The following is a 27,346-nucleotide window of genomic DNA, read 5'->3' on the forward strand; positions in this document are numbered from 1 at the left end:
CCTGACGCGGGGAATGCACGCGCGCGGAATTTGTCCCCGTCGCGGCGGCGTTTTCTTTCCCCGCGTGCGCATCCAGTGTCTCGTTTTTTTCTGCGTTTTCGCTTATATGCGCTTCCCTGCTGCCGCCACGGGGCTACGTGATTTATTCGATGTCGATTACGGGGAACAGCCGGTGCCGCGCAATGAAGGAGGAAGAGACTTCCATACTGCGGCACACCGTTCCCGAGAAAACGAGTTGTCCTCGGGCACGTTCAGCCGGACGAGCCGACGATTTGTTTCGGCTCGTTCGCCGATGATTCGCTCGCATCCACCCTATCTTTCAGCGGGATCGCGTTTTGCATGCTTAATGTCATCCGCTTGTCGCGTTAACCCGCCAAATAAACGATTAGTCGATTTAATTCGGAGGTAACGCGTGCTCTTAGGATGCGAGTTTGTGACGACTGTATCTACTGTTGGAAAGGTTGCCCGCATGAAAGGCTCAGCGCGATATTTTAAGAGCGAAAAAGTATTCAGGGATAATAACTTAATCAGATTTTCTGCTCGAGAATGAGGCAACTCGTAAGTACTCATAAGCCGGATTATACGTGCCTTTCCTCGAATGCTTGGTGAATGGTTGATGTAGTTCCAATGCCTCTTCTTCCAATAGCTGTATCGAACGATCGTTTGGCAATGAGAATCGAACAGACGTTCTCTGACGTATATTTTGAGCGTAAATTTTCCAATAACAGATGCGAAAATGATTTTCCAGATATTTTGTCATATCATTTATATCATTTTATATCATTTCAGTGTTTCATTATATCATTTTATCATTTGATAAATCAAATCATCATTTTTCAGTTTTGTTTTAACATATACTTATATAACACATGCGATGATGACTTTTTAGACATTTTCCATAAATATTTCTTATTAAATTTGCTTTGTAAGCATATTTTTTCAACAAATTGTGCTAGTTGTTCAAGGTAAAAACAATGAAATCGTTTGGTTTTTTCCAGTCATCATGAAGATCTCGGCTACTTTATTGGTTTGCGCGATGGCATCGACGACGGCGGTGCCGCTCCAAGACACCCTGAATGACGCTCGATTGTTCCCTCGGAACAAGGACGCGGTTCCAGTTTCCACGGAACCCGCGATTGTCACCGGCAAGGACGCGACGAATCAGTCGACAAAAAAGCAATCAGAGAAGACCGACAGTGGAACGAAAGAGTCGAAATCCTCGTTGCTAGCCTCGATTCAAGATAATAATCAAGGCAAGCTTGAGGTTGGCCGTTTCTCAAAGCAATCCAACGAAGTCAAAGCAACTAAGAAGAATCGGAAGCATAAAGCCATCTTCGTCAATTATCCTCTCGTTTCACAGCTTCCATTTTCTAACGTCCCCTACGACATCGATTATCCCAGCAACAACTTCGATACCGAAGAAAGAATCATGTCGGATCCGAATAGATACGAGGAAAGCAACATCTTTTACATCAGGCTACCACCCACGCCGTACATGTTCGTGCCAGGTTTAGGCTATATCTCGCAACCGCCCACTTACTCCACAGCCAGCCTTCGGCCGCATGTCCCGTACACGAGACCCGGAAGGCCGAAACCAAACTACCAACAATCCGTTAACCCGTTCATCAAGCTGCCCATCGATTTTGTAAGCAACGGGAAACCGACGTCGGTCTACCAATGGCAAAAGAAGACGAACAAGAAACCAACGGACAGCCCAATCACCAATCTGGACAGCGTTTCGGCGGACTTTGTGAGCAATGGGAAACCAACATCGATTTATCAATGGCAGGGCAATTTAAAGCCGACCAAGAAACCAGCGGACGATTTGGTCAACAAGCTGGACAAGGGCCCGTACACGTTTAATGGCAAGCCTACCAGTTTCTTTCTGTTGAAGTCTGATGGAACCGCAGGGGCACGTCAGGCTTTCCGGTACCCCGACTACCGGCAAGATAATTCCTACTATTGAAGACACGGGGCAGCTAGTTGCTACCGAAACGTGGAACGAACCACGGCTACCTCGAATCCTACAAATCGTCGGTTTGATTGCCGGATGATGATGGATTCGAGCGAAAGAGATGAGAAGCGACGAGCGTATGCACGAGAAATGTGAAACGAGAGAGGAATCGATTCGCCATTCTCGTTCGAATCGTATAACTGCGAGTGCCAGAGAATCGTGATGCTCGATCGCTTAGAAATTACACTCGCGCTTACGCTTCGTTCAGATTAGTGCATTTATCTGAATTCAGGCAACTTGAAGTTGTTTTCCTTGACTGAACTTGCAGCATGCTAGATTTCAGGGGATATACTATTGGACTTTTAGAAATCAAAGCCTCGTTTTTAATTTTCTTACGGTGTTAGGTGCGTGAAATATCGCGTTAACGCGTCATACTATTGACTTATGTTACTAGAACGAATGGATTATCTTGAAAGCTCTGTTAACGTTTTTCTCGAAATTATATTTTTCACTCGATCGTTATGAAATCTCCGCGTCGCCAAAAATTAGAAAATAGGTCTATGTCAATGTTATCCTACAAGATCTAAATTCTTCATTTTGTAGTTATTTGTGAAAAGATTCTCAAACTTATCCGTAGCTTCTTCAAGATAGTATACCTTCTTGAAATGTTCTTTCAAGTTTCTAAGCTTGTTCTTTATTCATTGAATCGCCTGAATTCAAGAAATTTGACCGGTCTGAACGGGATTTGGAACATGTATATTCGTACAGCGACAAGCTTTCGTATTTACGGCCTTGATATAGAAGTTACACAGGCTGACTAGTGATTTATACTGTGTTACATTTACATCTAAGAGTATAGGTTATTGCGCGTATGATTATGCGGGAACCGTGGAGCCAGTTCCCTAAGACGGACTGTTAAAAAATTTCATCACGTCGATGATGGACGTCGTTGGCGTAGCTAATACGATCTCTTTAGTAGAGATTTGTATCTTTTTTTCTCCTTATACGTTGCTTTCAAGTTCGATGCCTTGATTGTACAAGATACAGTGGTGGAAGTGCGTTTTAAAGTAGAGGGGAAGAGATCGAGGAGAAATATCCCTGTATGGTGAACGAGAAATGAACGATAAAGACCAGTGTGGAAGATAAAACGACGTAATGAGAAACGTAAACGTAACAGCCGTGAAGTTTTTCATTTTTGCAGTTAAATATCTTCTGATTTTCATGTTGCGTTGATTCAGTATGCTGGTATTGATTCCACTCTGCATAATTAAGACGTATCGCTGTGGTTGCTCGAGATACAGACTCTATTGCGAGTAGATGTATAATTTTAATTGTTACTCTTAAGTGTATAGTTTCTATTTATAGAGTATCAATACTTATATGCGTCTATCTATACGTTAATCAGTTAAAAAATGCGTATATATAATTTATATATAGCTAGCTGATTATGCAGAAGAAATCATGATGACTATTTGCTCAAGCACCATTTAGGGTAATTTAATATATAACTATCCATTGTTTTATATCTTGAGTGAAACCATGATATCACGAAGCATTTAGTATTATAACATAATGTACTTAATCGCATATATTTATTTGTAAAGTCGTAATTTATATGCCGTTATCACTAAACTTTTTTTACACAAATTTCCTCCTTTTTTTACTTTGTAAATACGTGAAAAATATACGAAAGTTCCAATCGATAATTTCCATTTTCTCTATCTTTTTACCAAAGAAAGCGGAACGTTGGTGTTCTTCGAGAATTCTTACCAGTCGGCTGCGTCGACCAGAAAACGCGTTTCATATGTTTCCCCTTCTCACGTAGCACAAATATTGACTTGGGACGCGAGTCTACTCGGGATTATATCCTGTCTGGTTACGGGGATGCCTCGCGATCTATGCTACTTGCTCAAAGAGATTGAATTCAAAGATCGCGATAACACCACCGCCAGACATCCCGGAAAAGCCGGCTTCAAATGGAATTTCAATACAATCTCGCGATTTCCCTCAATGATATTTCCAGGAATTCGCGTATCTTTCCTCAAATAAATTTCCTATTTGCGGAGAACATATCGTTTAAAAATACACACGTAACACATTAAAGCTTTTACATTGAAATAAACGATCTGTCGTTTTTAAACCTTTCTATTTGTTCGAAATAAACTAATTTTTTACGACGAGTCGCTAAATGATTCTTAGATCAGAATACGAGGGGCTAATTCTCGTCACGGATGACAAACAAGACGTTGGTTAAAGGGTTTGAGAGAAAAAAAAAGAGATGTTGGACGAAGGAAGATAGGCACTCTGGTCATTTCAAAGTTAGATGGTCAATTATCAAAAAATGTGGCCCTCGGGGCAAAGGGTTCGTTGTTGGCTCGATACTATCGCAAATGTGCTGTAACGGGTTAAGAGCGGTTCTCATTCTAAGCAAGAATCTAAACGGCTGACACTCGCGGCATAAACAGTACTATTCTTCGCCGATTTTCTTCTTTTGCTTCTTTCTCAACGGGCACACACAACAGCCAACGCATTCTTGTACAAAGTACTATAAATACTTTTATTACACTACACTGAATGCCATGGTTCGATACAATTGAGCTTCCTCCTATAACATACGATATAAGAATATAAAAAATGTCTGCTGCTCTCGCGCCTCTGCAATTCATTATTAAAGAAAAAGAAAAAAAAAGAACCAGTAAAAATCCTTGCGCGATTATACGTAGTAAAAGGCATGTGCATCCCATCGAGAGGGGTATATATAGGTATATTGTCCAGTCTTTCGTAAAAATTCGCTCGTGACCGATTGCTTTACGAGACTGCAAATTCATTATTCTATTGTTTCCATTGTTAACATAATTTTTACGTATCTCATAAGACAACCAGTCATGATGGCTTATTCCTTTGTTGTAAAAAACGGCACACATCGACGATACGATAGAAAAAGTATCTGTTAAAACTTATAAAAATATATTATACAAGTTAAACGTAGCGACAGGAAGCGATCGTCGGTGCTTGGCTCGTGAAAGAGGAAGAAGCGCCAGCGATCACTTCCCTGGACTTAATCTAGATCTCTGAGCGTACCACCGAACTCAGTCGCAGGCATTTGCAAAAATTTCCTTAAACTATCCTAAATTTAAGTCCACCTTTCCAAAGAAAGTCTCGGGAAACCTAATCTAATACTTCTAACAACTGTAACAAAAGTGGAACGGTTTTTGCAGGATACGCGTGGCTTCGAGCAAGGACGACTCCATCCGAACATCCCTCGTTCTTTTTCTCTCACACACGCATTCTTGATCATTCTTACTCTCTCAGTCCTTTGAAAATTTTGTCATCGTCCTACGAAACGACGGCCCTTGCTCTTGTTTCATCGCGAAGTCGCGACTAACATAAGTTAACAAGCTCACGGGCCGTTAACACGTGATTACACAGATTCTTAGCGCCGCGACGCGAGATTAAGGTAACAAGGGATGATAGTAGACGGGCTTGCGACTCTTCTCCATCACGTAGAACGCCTTCGGTTTTCCATTTCCGGGGAAGTTCTTGTGGATGCTCGTGGAGCCGGACTTGCCGGTGATTGGCGCGTAGTACGACATGGCTGCCTTCTTCCGGTGTTTCTTCACCTTTGCCGTGTTCCTCGAGCCGTGAAGTTCGTTCGTCAGGTGAATCCTGTGCACGCCTGAATCATCCAGCCTGTAGGTCTTGTTACTTAAGTTGGTGCTGCTTTTCTTCGTTGATTCGTTTTTCTTCGTCGATTCGTTTTTCTTCTCTTCGTGATCAGGATAGTTGAGCCTCTTATCATTGTTTCTTACGTGTTTCGATGGACTGTCACTACTTTGACGAACGTTAATCTTATCGTTGTTGTTATCAAAATATTTCTTATTCTCTTGACGAGGAAGATCCTGACTGATCTTCGAGCTGCCCCGAGTCTCTACAAAATTCTTCGAGTTCTGATACTTCTTGGTGACGTCCATCTTCTTCTTAGCCTGCTCCAGCTTCAGCTGAGAGTACAGTCTCTTCTTCTCGCCGATCTTCTTCACCACAGGAAGATTCCAGTGATAGATCTTCGCTGGTTTCCCGTTTCCTTGAAATCCTACGGGGAAATTCGGCCCAGTTTTGGTTATCTTGTCGTCTTTCACCGTTTTGTGCGGTTTCGTGATCGTGTAGTACGGCGGACTGGCAGGAAGCTTCACGATGTAGACGTGGCTGTCTCTATGTCCGTGTCGACGGCTGTAAGGTTGGTGGATCCGTGTCTGGGAGCCGAGTCCAGGCGGCTCGGGACCAGCAAGACGTTTCTTATGGTGTCCATCGGGGATCTGAAGCGGCGCGAGACCGAGCCGATTCAAGATCGCCGCGTTGCTCGTGTGAACTGTCTCGAAGTTTGAGACCGCTTGCTCGGATGCGATTACGACGATGGCGGCCGAAAGGAGCAGCAGCGTGCAGCTCAGCAATCTGAAACGAAAAGAATGGTCAATCACAATTTCAAATGAACCGCTGTAAATATTCATACCGTTGCGTAAATACCTGACTTCGAGAGGATTTGAAAGATTATAGCGTAATTGGAAAAGTACGCGGTGGACCATCTTATGGTTGTCGACAAAAACGTAATAAAATGAATGAAAAGAGTCTCGTGATTTATGCTGTCCTTACGCTGTAATTACGCGTTTATTAAATCTCGTATCTGCGGATCAGAAGGGCAGCCACCGCTATGAGTCTTCCTTTTACGAGACTTTCGAACTAACTTCTTTGCATTTATGGGTAATATATTTGCGATATTTTTCATATTTCACGTGTTCGTTTTCAAATGTTTGTGAATGCATGTTTCATGTATAAGGGTGATGAAAACCAAATTGATTTTAGAAGTATGACATGCTGTTACGAGCATTTGATAACCACATGCTGGAACGTCAAAGTTGGCAGTATACTGTAGCAAAAATTAAGACGATAGTCAACTGTTTCCAGAACTTTGCATAGATGGATTATCTCAATAGATAATTAGTTCAAAATACTTTATTTTATATAGTAACGTTATAAATAAAAGAACATGACTGAGGAAGAACTTTTTAATATTAACCGTTCGTTTGTTAACCCCTGTTGTCCTATTACTACAAAATGGACTATACATAATTCAATAAAATAATATAAAACAACAAATGTCGTGCATCCTTATGAAACAAAAGAAACTTTTGGGACAACCTAATATATTTCTCCCCATGATATAAAATCTACAATTAAATTTCTTGTACTTTGAAGTGCTATAAATATAAAACTTCCAAATGTTCATTTCGAGTAAAAAGTACAAACTAAGTTAAGTTGAATTGGATACAAAAACTTTTCCCAGTTACATATTCGCCATTGTGCATCTTAATGTAAGTACACGCGAGATATCTCATCCACGCTTGGCGAGATACGCTTTCCATAAATGTAAAGGGGCTAAAAGCCTGGCGGACGGAAGACAGAGCAGAGCGGTGTCTGGAGTTCCGGTACGCGGTACGGTCGCATAGAAGACGCCTGGAGAATATCAAAGACTAGCGGATCTCGCGACGTATCTCCGACCCGTGTCAGCTTAAAAGACAATCCATCACTGGCTAGCAAGTCGCGCGATCTAAAAAGAGGAAAAAGCGGTTCGGCAGCCATGACCTCGTCTATCAGTTGAAACGTTTTCTCTCTCGAGAAAAAGCTAGAAAGAACGAAACTAGTCCCCTAAGCTAGCCACCTGGCAGATCGTAAATTAAACTCGCTGTGTAACGTCCGAGGAAAAAAGGAGCAAAAGAAGAATTTCATTGACCGTAAAAGTGACGACTCTGGCAACGAGACGACTTGAAATTTTACGAGCAGAGAGGCGTCCGGACAAAAACGACGACGTGCGTGGATGTTCCGCGGCAGAGCTCGCGTACCAACACACGATGCTTCTTAAACCATCGAGACACCATGGCCTGGCTGCCTGTCGCGTACGGCGGCTACGCCAACGATAAATCACCTTTTCCTCTTAATTACTCGCTTCACGCGGGGGAAGACCTCGCTAATTATTCACCAGCCGTTCCTCTTCTTTTTCTAAACCGATGCCTCGCGCGTAGCATCGAGAAACGTGCCTTCCATTTCACTAATAGTATCGCTGTGTTTTGTGTTCACCTCCGCCTGTTAATTTCTATCTAGTTTCGACGAAAAAGGTAGCCATTCAAACGCTTGTAAATATATTCCTACGTCGAGATATATCGGTCGAGATATTTTTACCGATTTTAAGTTGCGCGTTTGACGCCAGTGCAATTTTCCTGTTATTATTTCAAGCGTATCCAGCGCCACCGCTCATGCATTATTCAGAAAATGCTGACGTCTCCCTAACGAATCACCGACCGATTCTTCAACAAACTATCTGAAATGATGGATAAGGGAGCAAAAACAAAGGTAGTTTTCGCTCGACCAAGTTGACAGAAGCCAAAACGAGTTAATAAATATTCCTTTCTTTGACTTTTCATGGATTCGGAAGGAGGAAAGCACGAGGAACGTCTGTCACGCGAAATTAATATGCTAGCCAGGCATTTCCCTCGTTGTAAAATTATTCTCTCGACTGTGCACGTTCTTTTTAAGACGCTCGTGCACGTGAGCCAAGTGTCACGCGCGCGAATCAGAGAGGTAAGAGAGGAAATCGTGAGATCTGAGACAAGCAGGCGAAATAGGCGTCGACAGTAAGAAATATGTATCGCTTGACGAGCGTCCTACGCTTATCGAACTATAACATAGATTCCTAAAATGAGGGTCGCGTTAAGTATTAAAATATGAGAGTAGCTTGCATGTTCGTTAGGAGATTTCTACTCACCAAGAATTGTCAGATGAACAATTCCAAGTCGATAGAGATAAAAATCACACGACAATTACTATTTACATCTATCACAAATTTTTAACTTTCACGATGATTAGACAACACGTTGTGTAGATAACTCAACATATTAATAACACGATTGAAACACGAGGGATCACAAATATGTTATATTTTTGGTCAATTTCTCTTGGCTCACGGATCTATGCCAAATTAAATTTAAATTCCATATTAATCAACTCTCGACAGAAATTGGAGTTCGTGCAATCTCTGACTGGGTGGCGGAAAATTACCGCTTTCAGAAGTGGATCTTAACTCATAAAAGTTTGAGAAATCCTGATCTAGAGACAAGCCCGAAGACGTTCCGAGTCGACAGACTCGTTAACTGATTTTCATTAGGACGAATATATCTGTCTCGGGTGATCTACAAGTTTGCGTTCGTAACAAAGCTCCATTCACACGATTCCCTCGAATCTCGAGCCTCTCGTCACATTTATTAGCTCTATCTGCGTCGATCTTCAGTATAATAAAAACACGCAGGACGTACTCTGGCTGGAGCGGACGGGCTGTTTCCTCAATGAAACTCATTGTTCGAGAAAAATAAGTGAGGTCGCCTGCGAGAGTGATAAGGGGCCATCGTCCCGACAGTGAGCAGAAGATTTAGCAAATGCAATAGGGGAATTGGAGCGAGCTTACGCGTCCTTCAAGTTGATGCGATTTTATAATGGCGATGCTGTGAGATTTGATGAATTTATATTCCCCAACGAACATCGATATAGCTATAATCCCTGTTGATTGGATTCTGCCACTTGTAGAAATTTAATTCTTCTTACTATAATATTATAATTGCTAACTATAATCATACACGCATATTCTAACTATAATTTCTAATCACAATCGTACAGACGCATGAAAAAGATTGAAAAATATCAGAAATTTGGAGTGATCCTACTTTGGGATCTTCTTACATCAATTACGTGAATCGCGTCCAACTCGCATCATTTATAATTATTATTATGGTTATTAAAACCATAAACCATCGAGTATTATACATATTCCTAATAACACAACTGCACTCTGCTGTGCATTGAATCATAGTAAATATTAATTTATCAAGTCATACGTACAACATTACCATTGTAAAATCGATCTGCGCTCAGCTTAACTATTAATAGCGACATATATAAATCACCTTGCCACAAAAGGACGGCCTAAAAGACAACATCCTCTCATCGATAAGTAAGTAACAATAACGAAAGGTCTGATGATGCCCAACAGGGCGATCATCATTACTCTTCTCGAATCGTACTCGCAGCATAGTCTGGCAAAAAGTTTTCAGTCGCGATTACGATTCCGCTTAGCAGCAGGAAGATGACCGAGCGAGTGTGTGCCGATCGGTAGTCCATTACCTCTGGACGTATTCGTCGAAAGCGCACGATTGGCAGGTTAGAAGAACGCGGAAGAGCAAGCGTCGAGGATCGACGGCGGTGAAGAGAGCACGACCCGAACGGGCGAGGCGAGGCAAAGATGAAAAAGAACTGGCAAGAGGATAGAAAAGAAGAAGAAGAGGAGGAGGAGGAGAAGGAGGGGAAGGAGGAGAACCGGAGGTGGAAGAAGACAGGTCGAGGGAGAAGGTGGAGAGGCGGCGTGCAATCGGCGGAGTAGCACGTGCGTGTGCATACGAGTGTATATTGTACATGCGTGAGAAAGACCGACGATTCAACACGCATCAACAGCAACGACGGGGGGAAACGGAAAAAGAGACACGGGGCAACGTCGTCGTACCGATGGAATGAAAAATGAAAAGGAGCAACAACACTGGCGTGTTGCGGTGAACCGAGATTAATCTTCATGATCATCAGCCGGATCGGCTTTTGCGGGTTATTCACTTTGGCTTCTCGACCTGACCCGATCAGCCGAGATGGGATATCGAACAGCGCTTTGTATCACCGAGATTCCCATCTGTAACACGTTACACAATTGTTCCATGGTTTTCGAGACTACGAAGATTCATGTTTACTCAGATTTCAAGAAGAATAGAGATTTATTAAGGAATAGATAAGATAATCTATAGAGTTTACGCCTTATTTAAGTTCTCCAATTTGGGTCATGTTACAAAGTTATCCGATGTCTTTCGAGTTCACAAAGATTCCGAAAATTCTAAAATGTAGATCTTCGGATTTCCAAGGATGCTCGTATCGTCAAAATTCTCATTTGTAACGTGTTACACAGGCATTTGGTATGTTTCAAGTCCACAGAGAATTCAATAACTCTAAAACGTAGATACAATAATCTACAAAGTTTCATATCGCCAACATCCCCATCTGTAACATGTTACAAAAGCACTCGAAACGATTCGAAACTAAACAAACAGCCCTAAAACTTTAAAACGTATTCAGATTTACTGATAAACTGACGAAATTATTTATGACGTTTCGTAGTACCAAAAAACCTATTTATAACACGTTACACGACCATTCAACTCGTTTTGGACAGCAAAAATTCCGAAGATTGTGGAATATAGATATTCAGATTTGGAGAACCATACCGGTCTATTAATAAACCGATGAAGCAATCTACGACGCTTTCGTTCTAGCGAACCGTAACGTTTCCATCAGAGAAGATGAAAGCTCGAGTCATTAGCCGACACCCGACCAAGTGCACCATCCTAACGTCGACTCTCTCTTTCGGTGTACTTGTTAGGCACTCTTGTAATTTACCACATAATTACCGGCCTATCGACCCGTTTCATCGACTACCTAACTTTCCTGTGTCTTCTTTCTCACAGACACCAATTATTCGCTTTTGTACATGGAACGTAAAATTTAACACGAGATCCTTCCACATAAGTGTTAGACTTGGTTGATTGATTCAATAACGCGACCGTGGTCTACACCAAGTAACTTTCTCGCGATATAAGCCTGACTGGATCACCTCTTTTTCTAAGAGCTGCTTTTCAAGAACAAATTGCTTACGATCACGTGAAAGCTCAAACGAGAGAATAACACGGCAGTTGGCCGATTCGTTTGACCGCGAGGCGGAATGCGTTTGCGCTCGGGCGCGAGAGGGTAAGAAGAGGAAGAGGAACGAGTAGGCAGGTACGACGAGACGTCGGTGGTTGCCGCGGGATTGTAATGGCCCGGCAAGCCTGTAATTTCTGTCTTGGTCGAGTTAACATTCGACTGCGAGAAAAGCCAACTCGCCACCCGTACACGTCCCGCGTTTCCTTCATCTCGTCTTGAATGACTCGCTCGAGTTGATGCAACGCATCCACGCGAGCCATTCTTGATACGCGTCGCGAGTCCTAACTTATCAAGATATGAAAGCTACGCTGATCAAGTATGGAGAAGGATAGTAGCTCTTAGAAAATGTATTATAGCACATTTTCGTCTTGTTTTTGTAGCTACTTAAGCAGCCTCAAATAATTGTGAATACATGCTTTGTATTTTGATTTAGTGCAAATACTATTTCCAAGGGTTACAAAAAGATAATGAATTAATAATTATGTATTTACTTTCACTTAATGTTCTGACGAATAAACTGAACATACTGGTAAAATTGCTGATAATTATACAGGAATCACTTTCTTCTCACTGAAAAATCGAATACATATAGCAGTGAACTAATTATAGAAGTACTAAAACTGATCAAGGCAGTAATTGCGGCGAATGTGAACGAGTAAAAAGAATTTAATTTTATTACACATAATTGATCAAATTGCCGAAGCGAGGTTAGATCGAAATGAATAGATTTAAAGTAATAATTTCTTGATGATCTTTCAGCTTTACTTCATTATCGTAAGATTTAGGATCAAGAGTGTAACTTTCTGCTGTATCCATCGAGATGTTTCGTCCAACCGACTATAAAACGGTAACGAGTTATCCCTGAACAAGCAACGAGGTCCCTTGTCATTCATTCACTGTCAACCTCACTGTGAACCGAGTTTAATCTCGTGATTTCAGGCTACACGGATGGACTAATTGCTCAGCCACAGTCTACAGGGAGAAACGCCCCGGGGTACGATTTCAGAACTTCGATTTTACGGTAGCAAACTATGTGAAACGAGAACGATTCGTCCCAGGAAACGACTTTTTGCTCCATTGGATATTTCAGATTCCTGGAGAGTTTAGCAAGAGAGATTCCCAGCCGCCTCTCCGTTCCAGAAATGCCGAGTTCGTGAAAAGGACGTTCCTTTTCTCGGACTCTGGTGGTTTCCTTCCGATTATACTGACAGAGCTTAACTCGGGAGGAAGTGTAAAGCCGGAGATTCACTGGGAAGCTAAACTGAACCTATGACTAAATTTACAAATATCTCCTTCAATATGTACATTCGAGGACAAAAGTGATTGAACAGGTAATGAAAGTAGTATAAATGGAGTTCAATCAAACTAATCCTAGTGTCACCTATGTAAGATTTATCCATTATACGTATATGCGATAAACGAAATTTCATTGATATCCACTGTCTACTTATTTTTGTTCTCGACTATTGAACCAAATACTTTTAACGCATAGCGTAGCTTAATTTTTGCTATAAATAAGACGTATTTAATGAAATTTAGCATAGCATAGATCATCCGCCTAGCTTTTTGGTGGATCTCCGGCTTAACTCGTAGATTTCTCGAAACCTTACCGCGTGTAATTATCAAGCTGTGAAATTAATGCGTTCGACCAGCTGTATACTTGCAGGTCGAGTAAAAACTTCGAGTATAATTCGCAAGATTCCATGGCGATGCGTGAAACAGACTATAAACCACGACGATGTTCGTCATCGACACGAGAACGCGGTTTCACGCTCGTCGGCGGCGCGTACCGTGGCCGTGTTAATCCCGTGGTTGAGAGAGAATCATTCGGTGGTTCCGACAGAGTATTAATCCGTGGCACGACGGAGAAACAAAAGCGTGTAAGAGTGATAAAGATAGAGAGAGAGGACAAAGGAGTTTGTTCACCTTGGTGATCTTCGGTGCAGAGAGGCTGACCATAGTCGACTACAAAGACTCCGACTCGTGTCCACGAGGCTCGTATCGAGTGTGCACCCTCGTCGTGGAGTTCGTGCGAACGGCACACGTGCTCGCGCGTGAGGCTCAAGCTCACATGATCAATCAGACACAGCCACACGCGTATCGTAGAAAGCCATGCTTCTACACTGCTGTTCATAAATATGTGATACTTTGCTCGATTAACAATGCAGTAGAACTCCGTTTGCATAAATTCCACTTATTTAAACCAAATTTTAGCGAATACCCGATCTCTTGCTAGTTGAATCCACTTATTTGAACGTGGACTTCTACTACATAAACGAGAAATCATATGCAGGAGAAAAAATCAATAGACTCCTATTATACGACCCCTAAATAATCAATTCTTGTGGAAGCAACAGATGTATATCACATGAAATTTTAATTATTTACTTTAAACTTTATCAACGATATATAAAAATTAAATATATTCGACTTGAAGTGTCCAAATGTTTGAAACATTATTCTTAGAACCACCCTCTAACCATAGCTCTAACAATTTTAAAAAAACTTCTATGTTTATAAAAGACAAAAATGTATTATAATGTTTAATATTTACACATGTCGATTCTTTTACCGCATATCGCCATAATATCCTATATGTCAGCTCTAATAAAGTTTTTCTACCTGTTTCTGTAATTAAATTAGATTACATTAAAAAGAAAATGAAGCAAGTGTCCCTATACTTTTCAGCGGTCGTAGTACGCATGCACAATCGAAGAAAAGGAGAAAAGCGATGGAACGAAGAACAGGGTGCGATAAAATCCTCGAAAACGGAGATTAGGATGATTCGAAGCGTACTGCATGGGGCAAGATCCAAGATATATATCGCGGTAATGCGAGTTACGTGTTATCGCGCGGAATTCCGCGTGCTGGCTGTAATTTCGATAGGAGATACGCAGCATTTCCAAATAAATACTAAATCATTCGTACGCACGTGACGAGATTAAGCAAGAAACACAGGTTATAAAGGTAATAGGATCGAATAGCTTCGCGTGGATCGTTCGATCGTGGCAAATTACCCTGATCCGCGGCTTGGTCAGCTGTCTAGTTCTTATCGAAACCGCGACGCATGCCATCGAAAGCTAGTTAAGGATTTCGTGCGATGGATAAGCGATTTTACGCTGCTTCATCTTGATACAATTTACTATCTAACCAGATCAAGCAAAAGAACCGAATGAATGCAAGAAACGATGAAGGCAATCGCGAGTCAATGAAGATGAATCGCCATTATTCACCACGGAATAACCATGGCCGGAAAAGTGCTTGATTGTTACAAAGTATCGGGAGACCAGGTACGTCGTCGCTGTGTGTGAGTACCAATGGCTCTCGTGTGTCTATTAGAAACCGTCCTCTTCCTGTGACTCGTGCAATCACAGACAACCTATTATCACCGACGACCCGTAATCACACGGGGCAACGTGTAAAAAATTAATTGCGATCGCGGTTTGATAGATGTCCAAGTGGAAGCGGCTCGCCACAGGCAAATGACAGTGATCGGTAAATGCGTGCTACGGTGGAATTCAGCTTCGATTCAACGTGACTGAAATAATTTATTGGTTTCCGTTCGAGCATGGTTTCGAACGTGCACGTACTCATATGCGAACACGGCGCTGCGCGTTCGTGCATCGGCTAGGGAAACAGGCGGACGTGCTGTCCATAAATCTCAATGCACCGAATTTGTTTGGACTGCGCCGGGCTAACATTTTATAGCGATTAACTTCTTCCTTCCGACTGTGGAATAGATCCTCTAACCTTAACCTCTTCGTGATGCACTTTGTATGGGTAGCGAACCATGATGATTTTTCGCCGACCATCTTGTAGAATCACGGATTTACATCCCTGTTTGTACGTATTGGGATATTTACAGAAGGTGTATTTTCGACCAATCGCGGGGAGACGCAATCGCGAAGACAGACATCAACGGGAGTCGTAAATTCCCGTTACGATTATGATAATCGACACCACGAGTTGATCGATCCCCTGATTTCCGTTAAGATAATAGGGGTGGTTGAGAGGGTATAACACTGTGATTCACAGAGTTATAAATTATATATTTTTTCCACTTAAGTTACACCGTTGCTTATAATATATATCGTCGACAATGAGTTAGCGTATAGAGATGCGATACACTGGAACAATATTCGTTGATGATAGAGCAAGGCTCTTGGAGTTTTGTTATAGTTTTATAGACTAATCCGTTTTTGACACGTTGACTTTCCTAGCGTTGTAGAAGAAGTAAAGTTACAGTGACGATGCTGTGTCGGAGGAAAGCTAGCAATGGGTGTGTCTAGCGCACGGAAGCATCGGATTTGTTCGTGACATTTTTGGTCAGGAAAGTGAGGGCAGTATACATTGCTTCTGATTGGATAAACGAAGGTTGGTGGACTAGGAAGGGTCTTAGCCGCCCTCGACAGAAAGTTGCTAGTGGGAAGCATCGTACATAAGAAAAACTAACTTTCCCCTGTCAAGCCGTAGTAGACAATAGTTTTTAGAAAATAATTTGGAAAAACGATATTTGTTCGATCTGAAGGATCTTAGCTAGCAAATTTCTTAGATTTACGATGGATCCTTAAGACTATTGAGTGTACGCAGTAAGGATGAGCGGACATCTGGTTTCCGTCTGGCCCGCGGTGTATGGCCTGGTCTAGGTAGAGGGTCGCCCGACGTGACAGAAGGCGAGGTTATACTTAGGAATGATTAGAAAACTATTCGTTATCCGGGTGCTTTTGCGCAATAATTCACCAATTAATCCTCCTTTGGAATTTTGCAATTTTAGAACAAATACAAAAATCAAATAACTTTTACAACCGCTATTAAGACTTAAATTACATAATGAGAATTCTAACAACCATCCGTCTACCCCAAAATTGTTCTACACGAATTTGTCATTGACCAATAAATCGCAAACTTTCATTTGGATTTTTCTCTTCCCTAAAGCCAAAATACCTCCGTGAAGCTGACAATGAACACACAAAAGAATTCTTCTAAAGTCGCAACTGGACTTCGCGAGGCATCGAAGTCACCAGCTAGAATCTACCCTAGGCGACGTTACTTCTCCGGTATGCAAAACTCACGCGAGCATTCTCCATCTAAACGGCTGACATAAATCACAAGCAGCAAAGGGGATGGAATTATCATGCAAATTCTTGGACCGTCGTTTCACCAGTTTTCAATTATGTCGGTGTCGCGGGGTCGAGCGGAGCTACGTCGTGAAATAATTCTCGCGATAGTTTCTACCCACGCGAGAGATCGCGATTCCGCCGAGAACTGCATCGCATCGAGCCGCCGCGACGTCTGTAAATCACCCAGCTGCCTCTTTCACCGTTTCTCTATGCAACGTCCTTGAAAATACCTCGACCATCTTTATGTGCTTTCGGTAAAATAACGATCGAGATAACCGTGACCGTGACCAAAGTATGTCACGAGTTCACTGTACGTTCTCGTCATCTGCCAAACATAAGCAAAATGAGAATTCTTCCCCTTTGCTCGTAGACAGGATCTATATATTTTAAACGGCAAACCGGTCGACAACCGGTTCGATCGTTCTGGAGAGAATTCAAGATTTCCACGTATTTCGTTGGACATCGGTGGCGAATCGAGAGACTCGGTCTAATGTCCATGAGCAGAATCGCATCCCCTTTTCGAGAAAACGCATTAACGAACGTTGTGGTCCGTAGGGGTATCGACTCAGCTGTGACAATTGACGAGAAGACTGGCGGTCGGCAACTCTCCATATAATTGGAATTGTTCGAAGGCATGGTCGGGATAGTTCTCTCAACGACGGCCGAAGATACGTACATAAATTTCGATTCAAACAACCGCTCTTGCCACAAGACCTACGGTCAAGAACGTAACAACGTTACAAATCCAAAAGAAACGATGTTCGCTGGTAACTGGTTAGAGTTCTGGTGGCTTTCCGTGTATCGCGAAAGGATAGTAACCGGGAAAGGTATCTAGCAGTGATTAGCGTCGGGAAAAGGCATCCTTGTGCTCGGGAAACCTATTAAGGGCTCTCCTCGATGCGGCTTGTTACGATGGATCTACCCTAATCAGGTGACGATCTGCGCTGATCGATCGTGCTTCGCTGCTATTAACAAGGTCGCTATCAGAAATGAAGAGTAATTTTACGCCAGCATTGATTAATGAGTCGAGAAACGAGGGAGAATGAAAGTGGGAGGAATGAGAGGGAAGAAAAAAGAAGTAAGAATACGCACCGTGGGAGAGCATCATCGATTCTACGTAGCGCAGACGTCGCCTTATATAGCGTGAACCCTCCCTTACGGCCCATTAAATCCGCACGCATTGCCAAGAAGTCGTATAAAGATGGAGACAAAAAGAGGAGAGGCAATAGGAAGAGATGGAAAAGTCGATCGTGTCCTCTGCATGCAGACGTTTTTGTAAGTCGATCTCTTCCCGGTTCTCCAAGTCGTAATTCAAGAATCAGGAAGAAATGACCATCTTCTTATGGTACTTCTTACGGTTAACTTTATCAGAATACAAAAGCTGTTTCACAGCGTATATTATAGATTCATGAAAGCTCTTACTAGGCGCCACACTAGGCGTAATATACAGAAACACAAGTGATATAAAAATAAGGAAGCAGATATGTTAAATGTATGATACAGGGACAAAGAACCGCGGCTACTGAAACTCGTACTTTGAAAGCTTTCCTAGACATCACATTAGAGATGATGCATAAAAACACAAGCGGTATAAAAATAACTAACTAGATATGTCGAATGCAAGTTAAATGCGGTATGTCAGATGCAGGTTAAATGCAATACGTCAAATGCAGAGACATGGATCCTCTAGGCACTACTGTGAAACCCGTACTCAAAGAAAACACATTAAAAGAAAGAAGTAGAGAATTTTATGCGAGATATAGAAAGGAGAAAATTATTGTAACATGTAATTGAAATACCTATATTATGCCAGAACACGCGAATACTGCGAATCTGATTTTTCAAACGAAATGTGCAATCTCATTTGCCTACATATTCTACGTTTCCACAGACCTCACTGAAGAGAGGAAAATTCTAACAAGCCAGCAGTCGTTGGAAAAGTTGCTTCAAGACATATTGTCCCATTAGTCTCGCAAAGGATTAAAGCAAGTTCGATACACGAGGCTTCGTTGCAACTTCAGAAGATTGGAAAGGGCACGAAGGAATGAACACAGGCACACTTGGCGATAAATCAAACGTTTAATTGAATTTCGCGCGAATATTCGACGGACTATGAAATTCGATGTAGAATCGTAAAGAGGAAGGGAGAGAAGTTCATTAGCTCGGTCATTTGGTTGATGGCAGAAATAAATTTCCTATAGTGTAATGTACGAGAAATGCAAGCTCTCCAAACTTTTCCTTCGTCGGATGCGACAAAGATTTACTACTATCGAGACTAGGCATGCAACTCACCAACCGCCAACTTATTCGTCATGTAAAATTGTTCGCTACGTGGAAAACCGTCTGAAAGCATCCGGCGGTCACGGATTGTGCTTTCCAACTACGTGCCACGAATCCCGGAATATGTATTTCGTTTCATGGGCGAACGCCGGGTAACGCGACCAAAACCACCTCTTCTGCGTGTTCAACCTCACTGACTAAGATATTGCTTGGAAGAAAGAAAGATACACAGAAAATATGGATAATGAAATTGTTGGAACATAAACTTAACGTTATGTGATCGCGACATCTACGGTTATGACTTTCCGTAGAACTAATTGGTTATGCAGTTTTATGTTCGTTTGTTACAGTATAATGGCCAACACCTTTTTTCTTCTTTGGGATATCGAAGAAGAAGAAAGGTATTCGCTATTGTACACATAGTGTGAATATTTGTGAATGGTGCGAGTTGCAGATTTACTAACAAATAAATATCAGTCTTATGCTTGTTCTTTAAAATTCAAAATCTAAAGGAAGTCTAGTTGACCATCGTATTACCTATTAAGGATCGCAGCAGCTAAGCAAGCAAGAAGTAAAAGCTTATAAAACTTATAAAATTTATGTACTTCTAATTATCAGTTCGCTTGTGAAGAATAATTGTAGCCAGTGTTGTATATTCGAAATATCCAAAATTTGTAAAATACAGTTTATCTTAATGTTTCTTATCCAGATTTCAACGATCTGTCAAAAAATGAATAATTTCAAATTTTAAGACATTTGATTTTTACAAAGCAGCAGCTATTTATAAAATATTGGAAAAAGTGTTTAAAAAGATAGCCATCAGAAGAAAAAACGCATGTGCATAAAAATCGAAATTCCCAAGTAATTTGTTTACGAGGAGTGTATCGTAGTGATGATCGGCAAGATTCCATAATAATTTGATTAACAGAGTCGTGAAGATGTAGTATGATATCCTGGACGATAATATCGACGACGATATCTACGTCGAATCTCAAGCGATAAAGGAGCCTTTAGACCCTGTCTGCCGTGAAAGTGACGTGCGGCGAATTGCAAACAACGATCCTGCGGAAGAAGGAGCTCGAGAGGGACAGGGCCTCCCTCCGCATTTACATCGATCGTAAATTCACCAGCCATAAACGTATATCTCGCCATTAGATTCCGCACCACCCGCGTCGCACGCTTCTCGAGAACATCGCATGTGTACGTACGGAGGGGTTTCACTGACATCAATTACTGCCACTTGACATATGCAGACTTGCCTTTGAACGTTTCTCGAAGACGAGTATAATTTTATTATGGCGTATCTTCCAATTAAAAAAATCCTCTATCATCTCTGTCCGTTACCTTAAAATGTGGTTATTCTTTGACTCTCTCACACTTTACTTTATTTCTCTACACTTTACACTTATTTCACTACATATTTTTAAACAGTAGCTGATAAATTGATCAAGTTTTATGGAGGCTAAAGACAAACAATATTCTTCGATATTGTAATATCGTGTAACGTTTAAAAAATTGTTAAGAAATTGAAAAATCACCTATTTAGTTCCGGAACCAAATGTAAATACAATTTTGATAATATGAAATTGATTGACGATTGGTGAATCTTAAAACTGCTTTTCTATAAATGTGACTTATTCGTGTATTTTCCCGATGTGTTTCTATTATAATTAAATTGATATTATGAAATAAATACATATTTAACTAAGATTCTATTTACGCATATAAAAGACAATCTTATTAAAATCAAGTTTCAATAACTACTAAAGGAAAGCTTCCCCTAAACAGTCCAACAGACAGATACGCTTAAAACCTCCCCTAGGAATTCCTATTAAATTATCGATTAATATTCCGAGAACGGAAGCAGAGATTGATCGCGGCGAGTTCCCTTCGATACTTGAAATATAATATACAGCTCGATTTACCCTCTGATTCCGTGGAAAAAAGGCGCACCCCAAACGGCACGAAATTAAGCTATCATTAAGAAACACGAGTTCCTTGAAGAGAAACCCCTGAAGGTAATTTACCCGAAGCTGGCGCACCCTAAACAGGCACAATAGAGCTGGTTGGAGTGGCTCGAAACGTCGTATCGAGAACTTGGGCGCGAATCTACGGCTTCCAAGACTTCAAAGGGAGCAAGTGGTCGCTCGATTGAAAATATACCGATATTGCTTCTATCAAAAGCGATATACGATAGAGACCCTGTAGTTTCCTAAAGAAAAGAAAGCGTGGAAACGACGAAACGAAACGAAATAAGAAAAGGGGAAAAGAGGAAAATAAGGAAGAAACTTGAAACACGATCGAAAAGAAAAAGATCTGAAAGAAAAGAAAGACGAGACTATATAGAGAGTTTGAAAGAAACGAGGATAGGATGGAAAATAAGGGGATACACTGAATGTCAAACAATACACGACTGTGTCTTACGAAGAGACCCAGTCTATGGGGGCCATTGTTTTGGTCACGTAGCCTTTCTCTCCCTTCTCTGCTCCATAAGAGCCCGCAGTATCTATCGTCGTTGTATCTGACGCATTCATCCAGCGTGTGTAACATCCTGAACGTTTCGAGGAACCTGTTACTTAACCAGGTATCAGATACCGGAGCATTTTTTTCATCCGGCATTATTCATCCTCTCCTACTGCACCGGTGAGCACGTTAATTGGCGTAGTTAAGCACTTATAGGACCTACGATTCGCTAATTAGCTAATTGCAAGCAATTAATACGACCGGATGATAAACCAAAGCTCCCAACACGGCGTTCAACGATACGGATAACGACACGGTAGAAAGACGTTATTAATCGACGATCGACTATTAATTACGGAACAATCGCGAGACGATCGTCGATTCTATTGTACTTGTTCAGTGAACAAGATAATTCCGTGCCGAGAGAATTTGTCAAAGCGTTGGCGCGAGCAATTGGCGAAGCAAGTTTGTTCGCCAGACGATCGGCTCCGAGGCAACGAGACTCTTGGCGCAACTCTTGTAATTGGCTCCACTTCGGCTCCGAGACTACTAAGGAAGTGTCTTCTTGTACGAGTAACGGAGTAACAGTGGTTCTCAAAATTCTCTCCTAGCACCTGCGCCACAGGATTCCTTCGCGTACATCTGGCGTAAACACGTTCCTCGTCGTCTCACCTTTCTAAATTTCAAACCACTGCTTCTTTTCATTCGATCACATTAACGATTATCATGTATTATAATATCTCACAACGGTACTTCTCGCGTCAATCCTTTCATAACGTTTCGTTTCGATGGTAGATTCTGTCACGGAAAAAAGGACGAATCATTACCAGCTGGCAATTATTTCATCTTTGATAGCGTAGGATATTTAGTATCTAATCTTTAGTTCCTTTTATAGCGATAATCCCAGAAAAATTCGAATACGCTGTAATATTAAAGTTTAAATATTATACCTAATACAGCTGGTAATATTTATCTCTTATAAAAAGTACAAAGTGTCTATAGAAAGCTTACGTAAAAAATTACAAACCACTACACGTCTATGAAGTTTTGACGATAAAAAACAATTATTTCCTGAATTACACTGTCAAACTGCGAAGCATCGTGTAGAGGAGGTTCACGCTTGCTAACTTCGCTATGAGCAAAGTCTAGGGGATGCATAGAAGGAAAGGTAGAAAAAAGATCGTTCGCGCGTGAAGGGAATATTGCGTGTAGTGGAAGGCAAAAGCCTTTCCATATCAATAATCGCCAGAGGTGCATCGAGAACCGGCGACACTGTTAGCGGAATCTGATGTGGTCGGGCTGGGTCGATAAAACGAGGAAGCAGCAACGATCCCAGGAATCTCGTTCTCGTGTCAGTTCTATTTTTTCCTTCTCTGCGAGAAGAGCTTCCGTTTTCTCGCTCGACTGCTGGCCAGGATCGAGTTCCTCGAACGACCATTCGACGCTATTCAGACACCGATGATTCCCTCCGACGAGTGACAGAACAGCGATCCGATAGGAATGCTGAAAGCGAAGAAAGAACCAGGGGAATGCACTTTCGTTCCACAAAGCCAGGAATTTCAATGTACGACAGCTCGTTCCAAACACTTTCTCGACGCGGCCAATGAAATACCAGGAATTTTTACCAGCCACGTGTAATTAATAGAAGTATCCCAGCAATGGATCGTACGAGGAATGATAAGGAAGTCAAGTTACCTCGGTGGTATATAGTTCATTGTATACTAGGGAAATTTAGTTTTTCCATGTGTATTCGTGTATCATTCTGTTGCATTGATCGCACAAGGCTGTATAGTCTTACTGGTGGATTACACAACTTGCGTGCGATTCAACTTTTACGAATGAAACACGTGTTTCTGGCAGAAATTCATAGAAATTCAGGCAATTTATCCATCGTGGGAGTACAAGATTTTTGGTTGCTACAGCTGTACGATTTCCTGTTCGAGAAGATAAAATCTTTAAACTCGTGCGGTTTCTTGGCCATCATATATTTTACTGGTCTCCTTATTTAACATGTCTTATTCAACATCTTTCTTCTTTTTTTAAGATAGGTAGAAATATTTAAAACTTCCCAAGTCTTTTTCCCTTGAAGCAAAGTAAGGAGGGCAGTATAAAGAAACCTCATTTTCTCACGAGACCTCGAACTGCACAATTGGAAACTAAATCACTTACGTATCCTCCACGAATATCTTCTTATGTAAAGCGCCCGAGACTAACTCAATTTGCTCCGTGGTGTCGAGTTCCGTACAGTTTGACTTTGACGATTTAATCGAAGAAAACCGAGCAACGTCGACAAGCCTTTTCAAGAAATCGTGGAACAACAATCTAGAATCTAGAGAATGGAAGAACAGGAAGCAGAACGGGTTGTACCTGGAATATCTCCCGTGGAAGGCGTATAAACTCTATAAAAGTCTCGAGCAACGTTCGATATCCCGGAGCAACGAAAGAAACCATAGAATGAACGAGAAGCAAGAAGATACAAGGAAACAGCGAAAATAGAACTAATGAAGTTCAAAAATATCTTCGAGAGTTATTTGGTAGATAATATAACGTCGTTTTTATTTCCTTAGAGGCGATTGCTATTTTTTTATGACATTATAAGAAAATTTAACGCGCGTTTTATGTGTCTCCTGGCGCGGTTCGAATGTTCGCGTTTCCTTAATCGATTAAAGCACGAGAGATACCATGAAAAATATTACCAGTGTATACGAGATAACTAGCCGTTTGATAAGACTGAATCCTGAAACTATGCTAAGCAGATGATAGTTTAATTTGTTTCAGATTACTTATCGCTTTATTGAGAAACTCTTTAAAATCTGAATTTCCATCTTCTGTATCTTCAATTAGCCTCTAAGAACTAAATTAACCGTGTTCTTTAAAAGCTTCTATTACAGTTACACACAAATGTATCATATTATGTATTCAATCTATTTCAAATACATATGTGATATTTTGCATAAAATTATACGCTAGTGAAAAAAAAAAATTCGTGATCTACGTTCAACGAATACTTTGTACTTTACTCCATAGTTGTGAACTCATCGTTTAAAGATAAAACATAATCTATATCGAACGATTATACATATCTTAAAAACTGAATACGAAATATTTAGTTAATTTAAAATAATTTATTGGATACATACTTTTCAAACCGATCGTACATATATCTTTCCTAAAATTCTTTTCAGAGCTAAGCCCTTTTATAAATCCCTGCTATAGTAAATTATGTTGACACGATACATCGTATTATCAGAATATATGTATAGTCGGTGCCTTTCTTTTATCCAGATTCCGGCAATTCCCATTCCATAAAGGAGCACCCATTTATCGCTGCAGCTATCGCTAAGTATCTCAAGACAAGTGAGACATCAACTGGTGGGCCGTTCTAAATTTATCATCAAACTCCTAAAATTACACCTCTTGGTCTTCCTATATATTACGCCTCCAAAATAGCACGTGCCGCTACCTGACCCTCATAATAGCGGAAGATTTAACTGGAAATTATTGTCCCCGGGAGCGGATAGGCGAAAACGGGATTGGAAACGCTCCATAATGGAGCACCTGTTAACCGATCCGTAGATGCTGCTAGATTAAACCTGAAAATCCAATTCCCCGCCGGTACGATCCACCCTATTCTATCTTCTAACCATTCCCATAGCCATAGTGATACTTCCTTATTGAACGTAAGACACGTGCGACGCATTCTTCGGCTCGAGTTCCTTTCAAAACGTATCCTCCGGCATGGGATCACGACTAGAACCGCGAAGAATCGTTCCTTCGAGGTGTATACCTGCGAGAGAGAGTCTCTGATACTTAACACCTACACGCGCGGTTGGTTGCAGGAAAGAATGCGGCGAATCGCGACGCGGTGGCTCGACCGACCACCGATTCGATCTCACGGCCAGGGAGAAGAGCGCGCACGATGAATCGATTCGCGAGCCAGTAAGACGTGGAAACAATGGACAGAAGCGAGAAACAAAGAGGCGAAGAGAAAGAGACTGTGTGGTCGGTTCGAAGTAAAAGGAATCGAAAGGAATACCATCGTTCGGGAGAAAGAAGAAGAGAATATGTATAGGGGCTGAACTTAAAGCAACCAGCCGCGTCCGAAACATCCGCTGCCTGTTTTTTTTCCCTTATTTCCATCCCCGCCCCCTCCATTTGTCTCAAGCATCCTCCCTTTTGCTTTCTTTTCTTCTCTCTTACCCTCGTCGGTAAGAGAGGCCTTCCTGCCGCAGGACCTAATGCGAGCCCCATTCAGCCATCACGTGGAGAAAAACGAGGCACAGGACTTTCGAAAGTCTAGCTTCACCTTAGCCACCAGCTGAAACCAGCTTTATTCCGACCAATCACGATCAACAAAAGCCATTTATACTTCTCTTTGAATCGTCGAATTATACCGAATCGCGGATGCTGTGACGATCTTAGCCTCGAATCGAGTCTAATATAACTGGCAAAAAAAGAAACTCCGAGCAAACGTACGTTGTCTCATCGTCGGATTGCGTAACAACCGGGATGTTAATCGAGTCGTTCATGATAAAGTAAGATCGGCAAGAGGCAGCGTAATTGACTCGATTTGCCCGGTTCTCTACTGGCTCGGCGAGATGCCGACGAAAATAAAGATCGATGGCGGCGATTACGGAATAAAAGATGAGAGTAAAAGCTCGCGAATTACGTCAGTCGGTTCGCCTTTATGGCGGAAGGGCACGTGAAACGTAATTGCAAGGCCACGAAATTTGTGCGCTGCCCCAAACCTCCATTCCCAGATCGTTAATTCCGCGCTAGCACTAACCCTGTCATTACGTATCTTCGGCAGTAAACTTTGATTACATGTTTCGTGCAAACGGAGGGAGAAGAAATTCGGAGGGAAAAAAAGCTTGACAGAGGGGTGAGGGAGTGGGGCAAAGCCGAAAACGGCGTTACCACCGATAATTGGACGCGTATGGCGGTGTATACTCCGCGTAAACGAACCTTTTTTCCCCCGCCAAATTTTCGAAGCATTAGGCCCGGCTTCAAGTACTCTGCGGAGCATGTACGCGACGCGCCACGTACCGAGCATTATATAATGATCCCTCGTAATAATCGAAGAAGGAAAAAATCGATGAACGTTGCACATGCTCTGAAATTTTTGACAACGATTACGAAACGAAAGCCGCGTGTAATGTTTCCATTTACAATTAACTTTATTTAATTTTATCACACAACGTGGTAAATCGTTCCCAAATTTGCTAAGAGTGAAACTATGGCGAGATCGTTGACTAAATTCTCGAGAATAAGGTAGTCGACTAATGTGGTAGTGTTCTCATGCTTCATATGATGCAACAAAATTTGCCTTATGTTCAACGGTATTTCATTTGCAAACGGAGTATCTGTAAATTCTAATTATTATTTCAAATATTTGAGATCTGTTCGTGTTTAAGGAGACATTAATGTTTATAGAATTCACTTATGCGAGAAACCATAGATTTGTCAGCGTGTTTTTGAAGAACGACCAACTAAACGATAAACGAATTCATTTTTCTTAAAATTATTCTTTTCAGTGGATTAGGTCTCATTTACAAAAACATGATAATATATTTGTTTCGATAATTAATAATTGATTATGATATCGTGTAAAGTTCATTAACTGTGAACTAACTACCTAATTGTTTAAATTCCCACGTTTCTTTGGGTGTCGATTCCGTGACACTCAAATATG

At 41.5% G+C, this 27,346-nt stretch overlaps 2 protein-coding genes across 2 annotated transcripts in view; one reads left to right on the top strand and one right to left on the bottom strand.

Annotated features, from left to right (window-relative positions):
• Positions 1 to 956: 956 nt before the first annotated feature.
• On the top strand, positions 957 to 3,789 carry LOC126873588 (uncharacterized). The gene has a single exon (XM_050634631.1). It carries the CDS (start codon positions 1,004 to 1,006, stop codon positions 1,964 to 1,966), a length of 963 nt encoding a protein of 320 aa, XP_050490588.1. The 5' UTR covers positions 957 to 1,003; the 3' UTR covers positions 1,967 to 3,789.
• Positions 3,525 to 27,346, bottom strand: part of LOC126873587 (uncharacterized) — a 34,857-nt gene continuing 11,035 nt past the window's right edge. Inside the window, exon 2 of the mRNA XM_050634629.1 lies at positions 3,525 to 6,403. Within this exon, the coding sequence (XP_050490586.1) occupies positions 5,407 to 6,403 (997 nt within the window). The 3' untranslated portion in view covers positions 3,525 to 5,406. The remainder of the gene's footprint in view (positions 6,404 to 27,346) is intronic.

This window comes from Bombus huntii, chromosome 14 (assembly GCF_024542735.1).
Source record: "Bombus huntii isolate Logan2020A chromosome 14, iyBomHunt1.1, whole genome shotgun sequence".
In the NCBI taxonomy this organism is placed as follows: Eukaryota; Metazoa; Arthropoda; class Insecta; order Hymenoptera; family Apidae; genus Bombus; species Bombus huntii.

What these genes read in the sequence shown, in the direction of transcription:
- LOC126873588 (XM_050634631.1), top strand. Translation starts at nt 1,004, where the DNA reads ATGAAGATCTCGGCTACTTTATTGGTTTGCGCGATGGCATCGACGACG.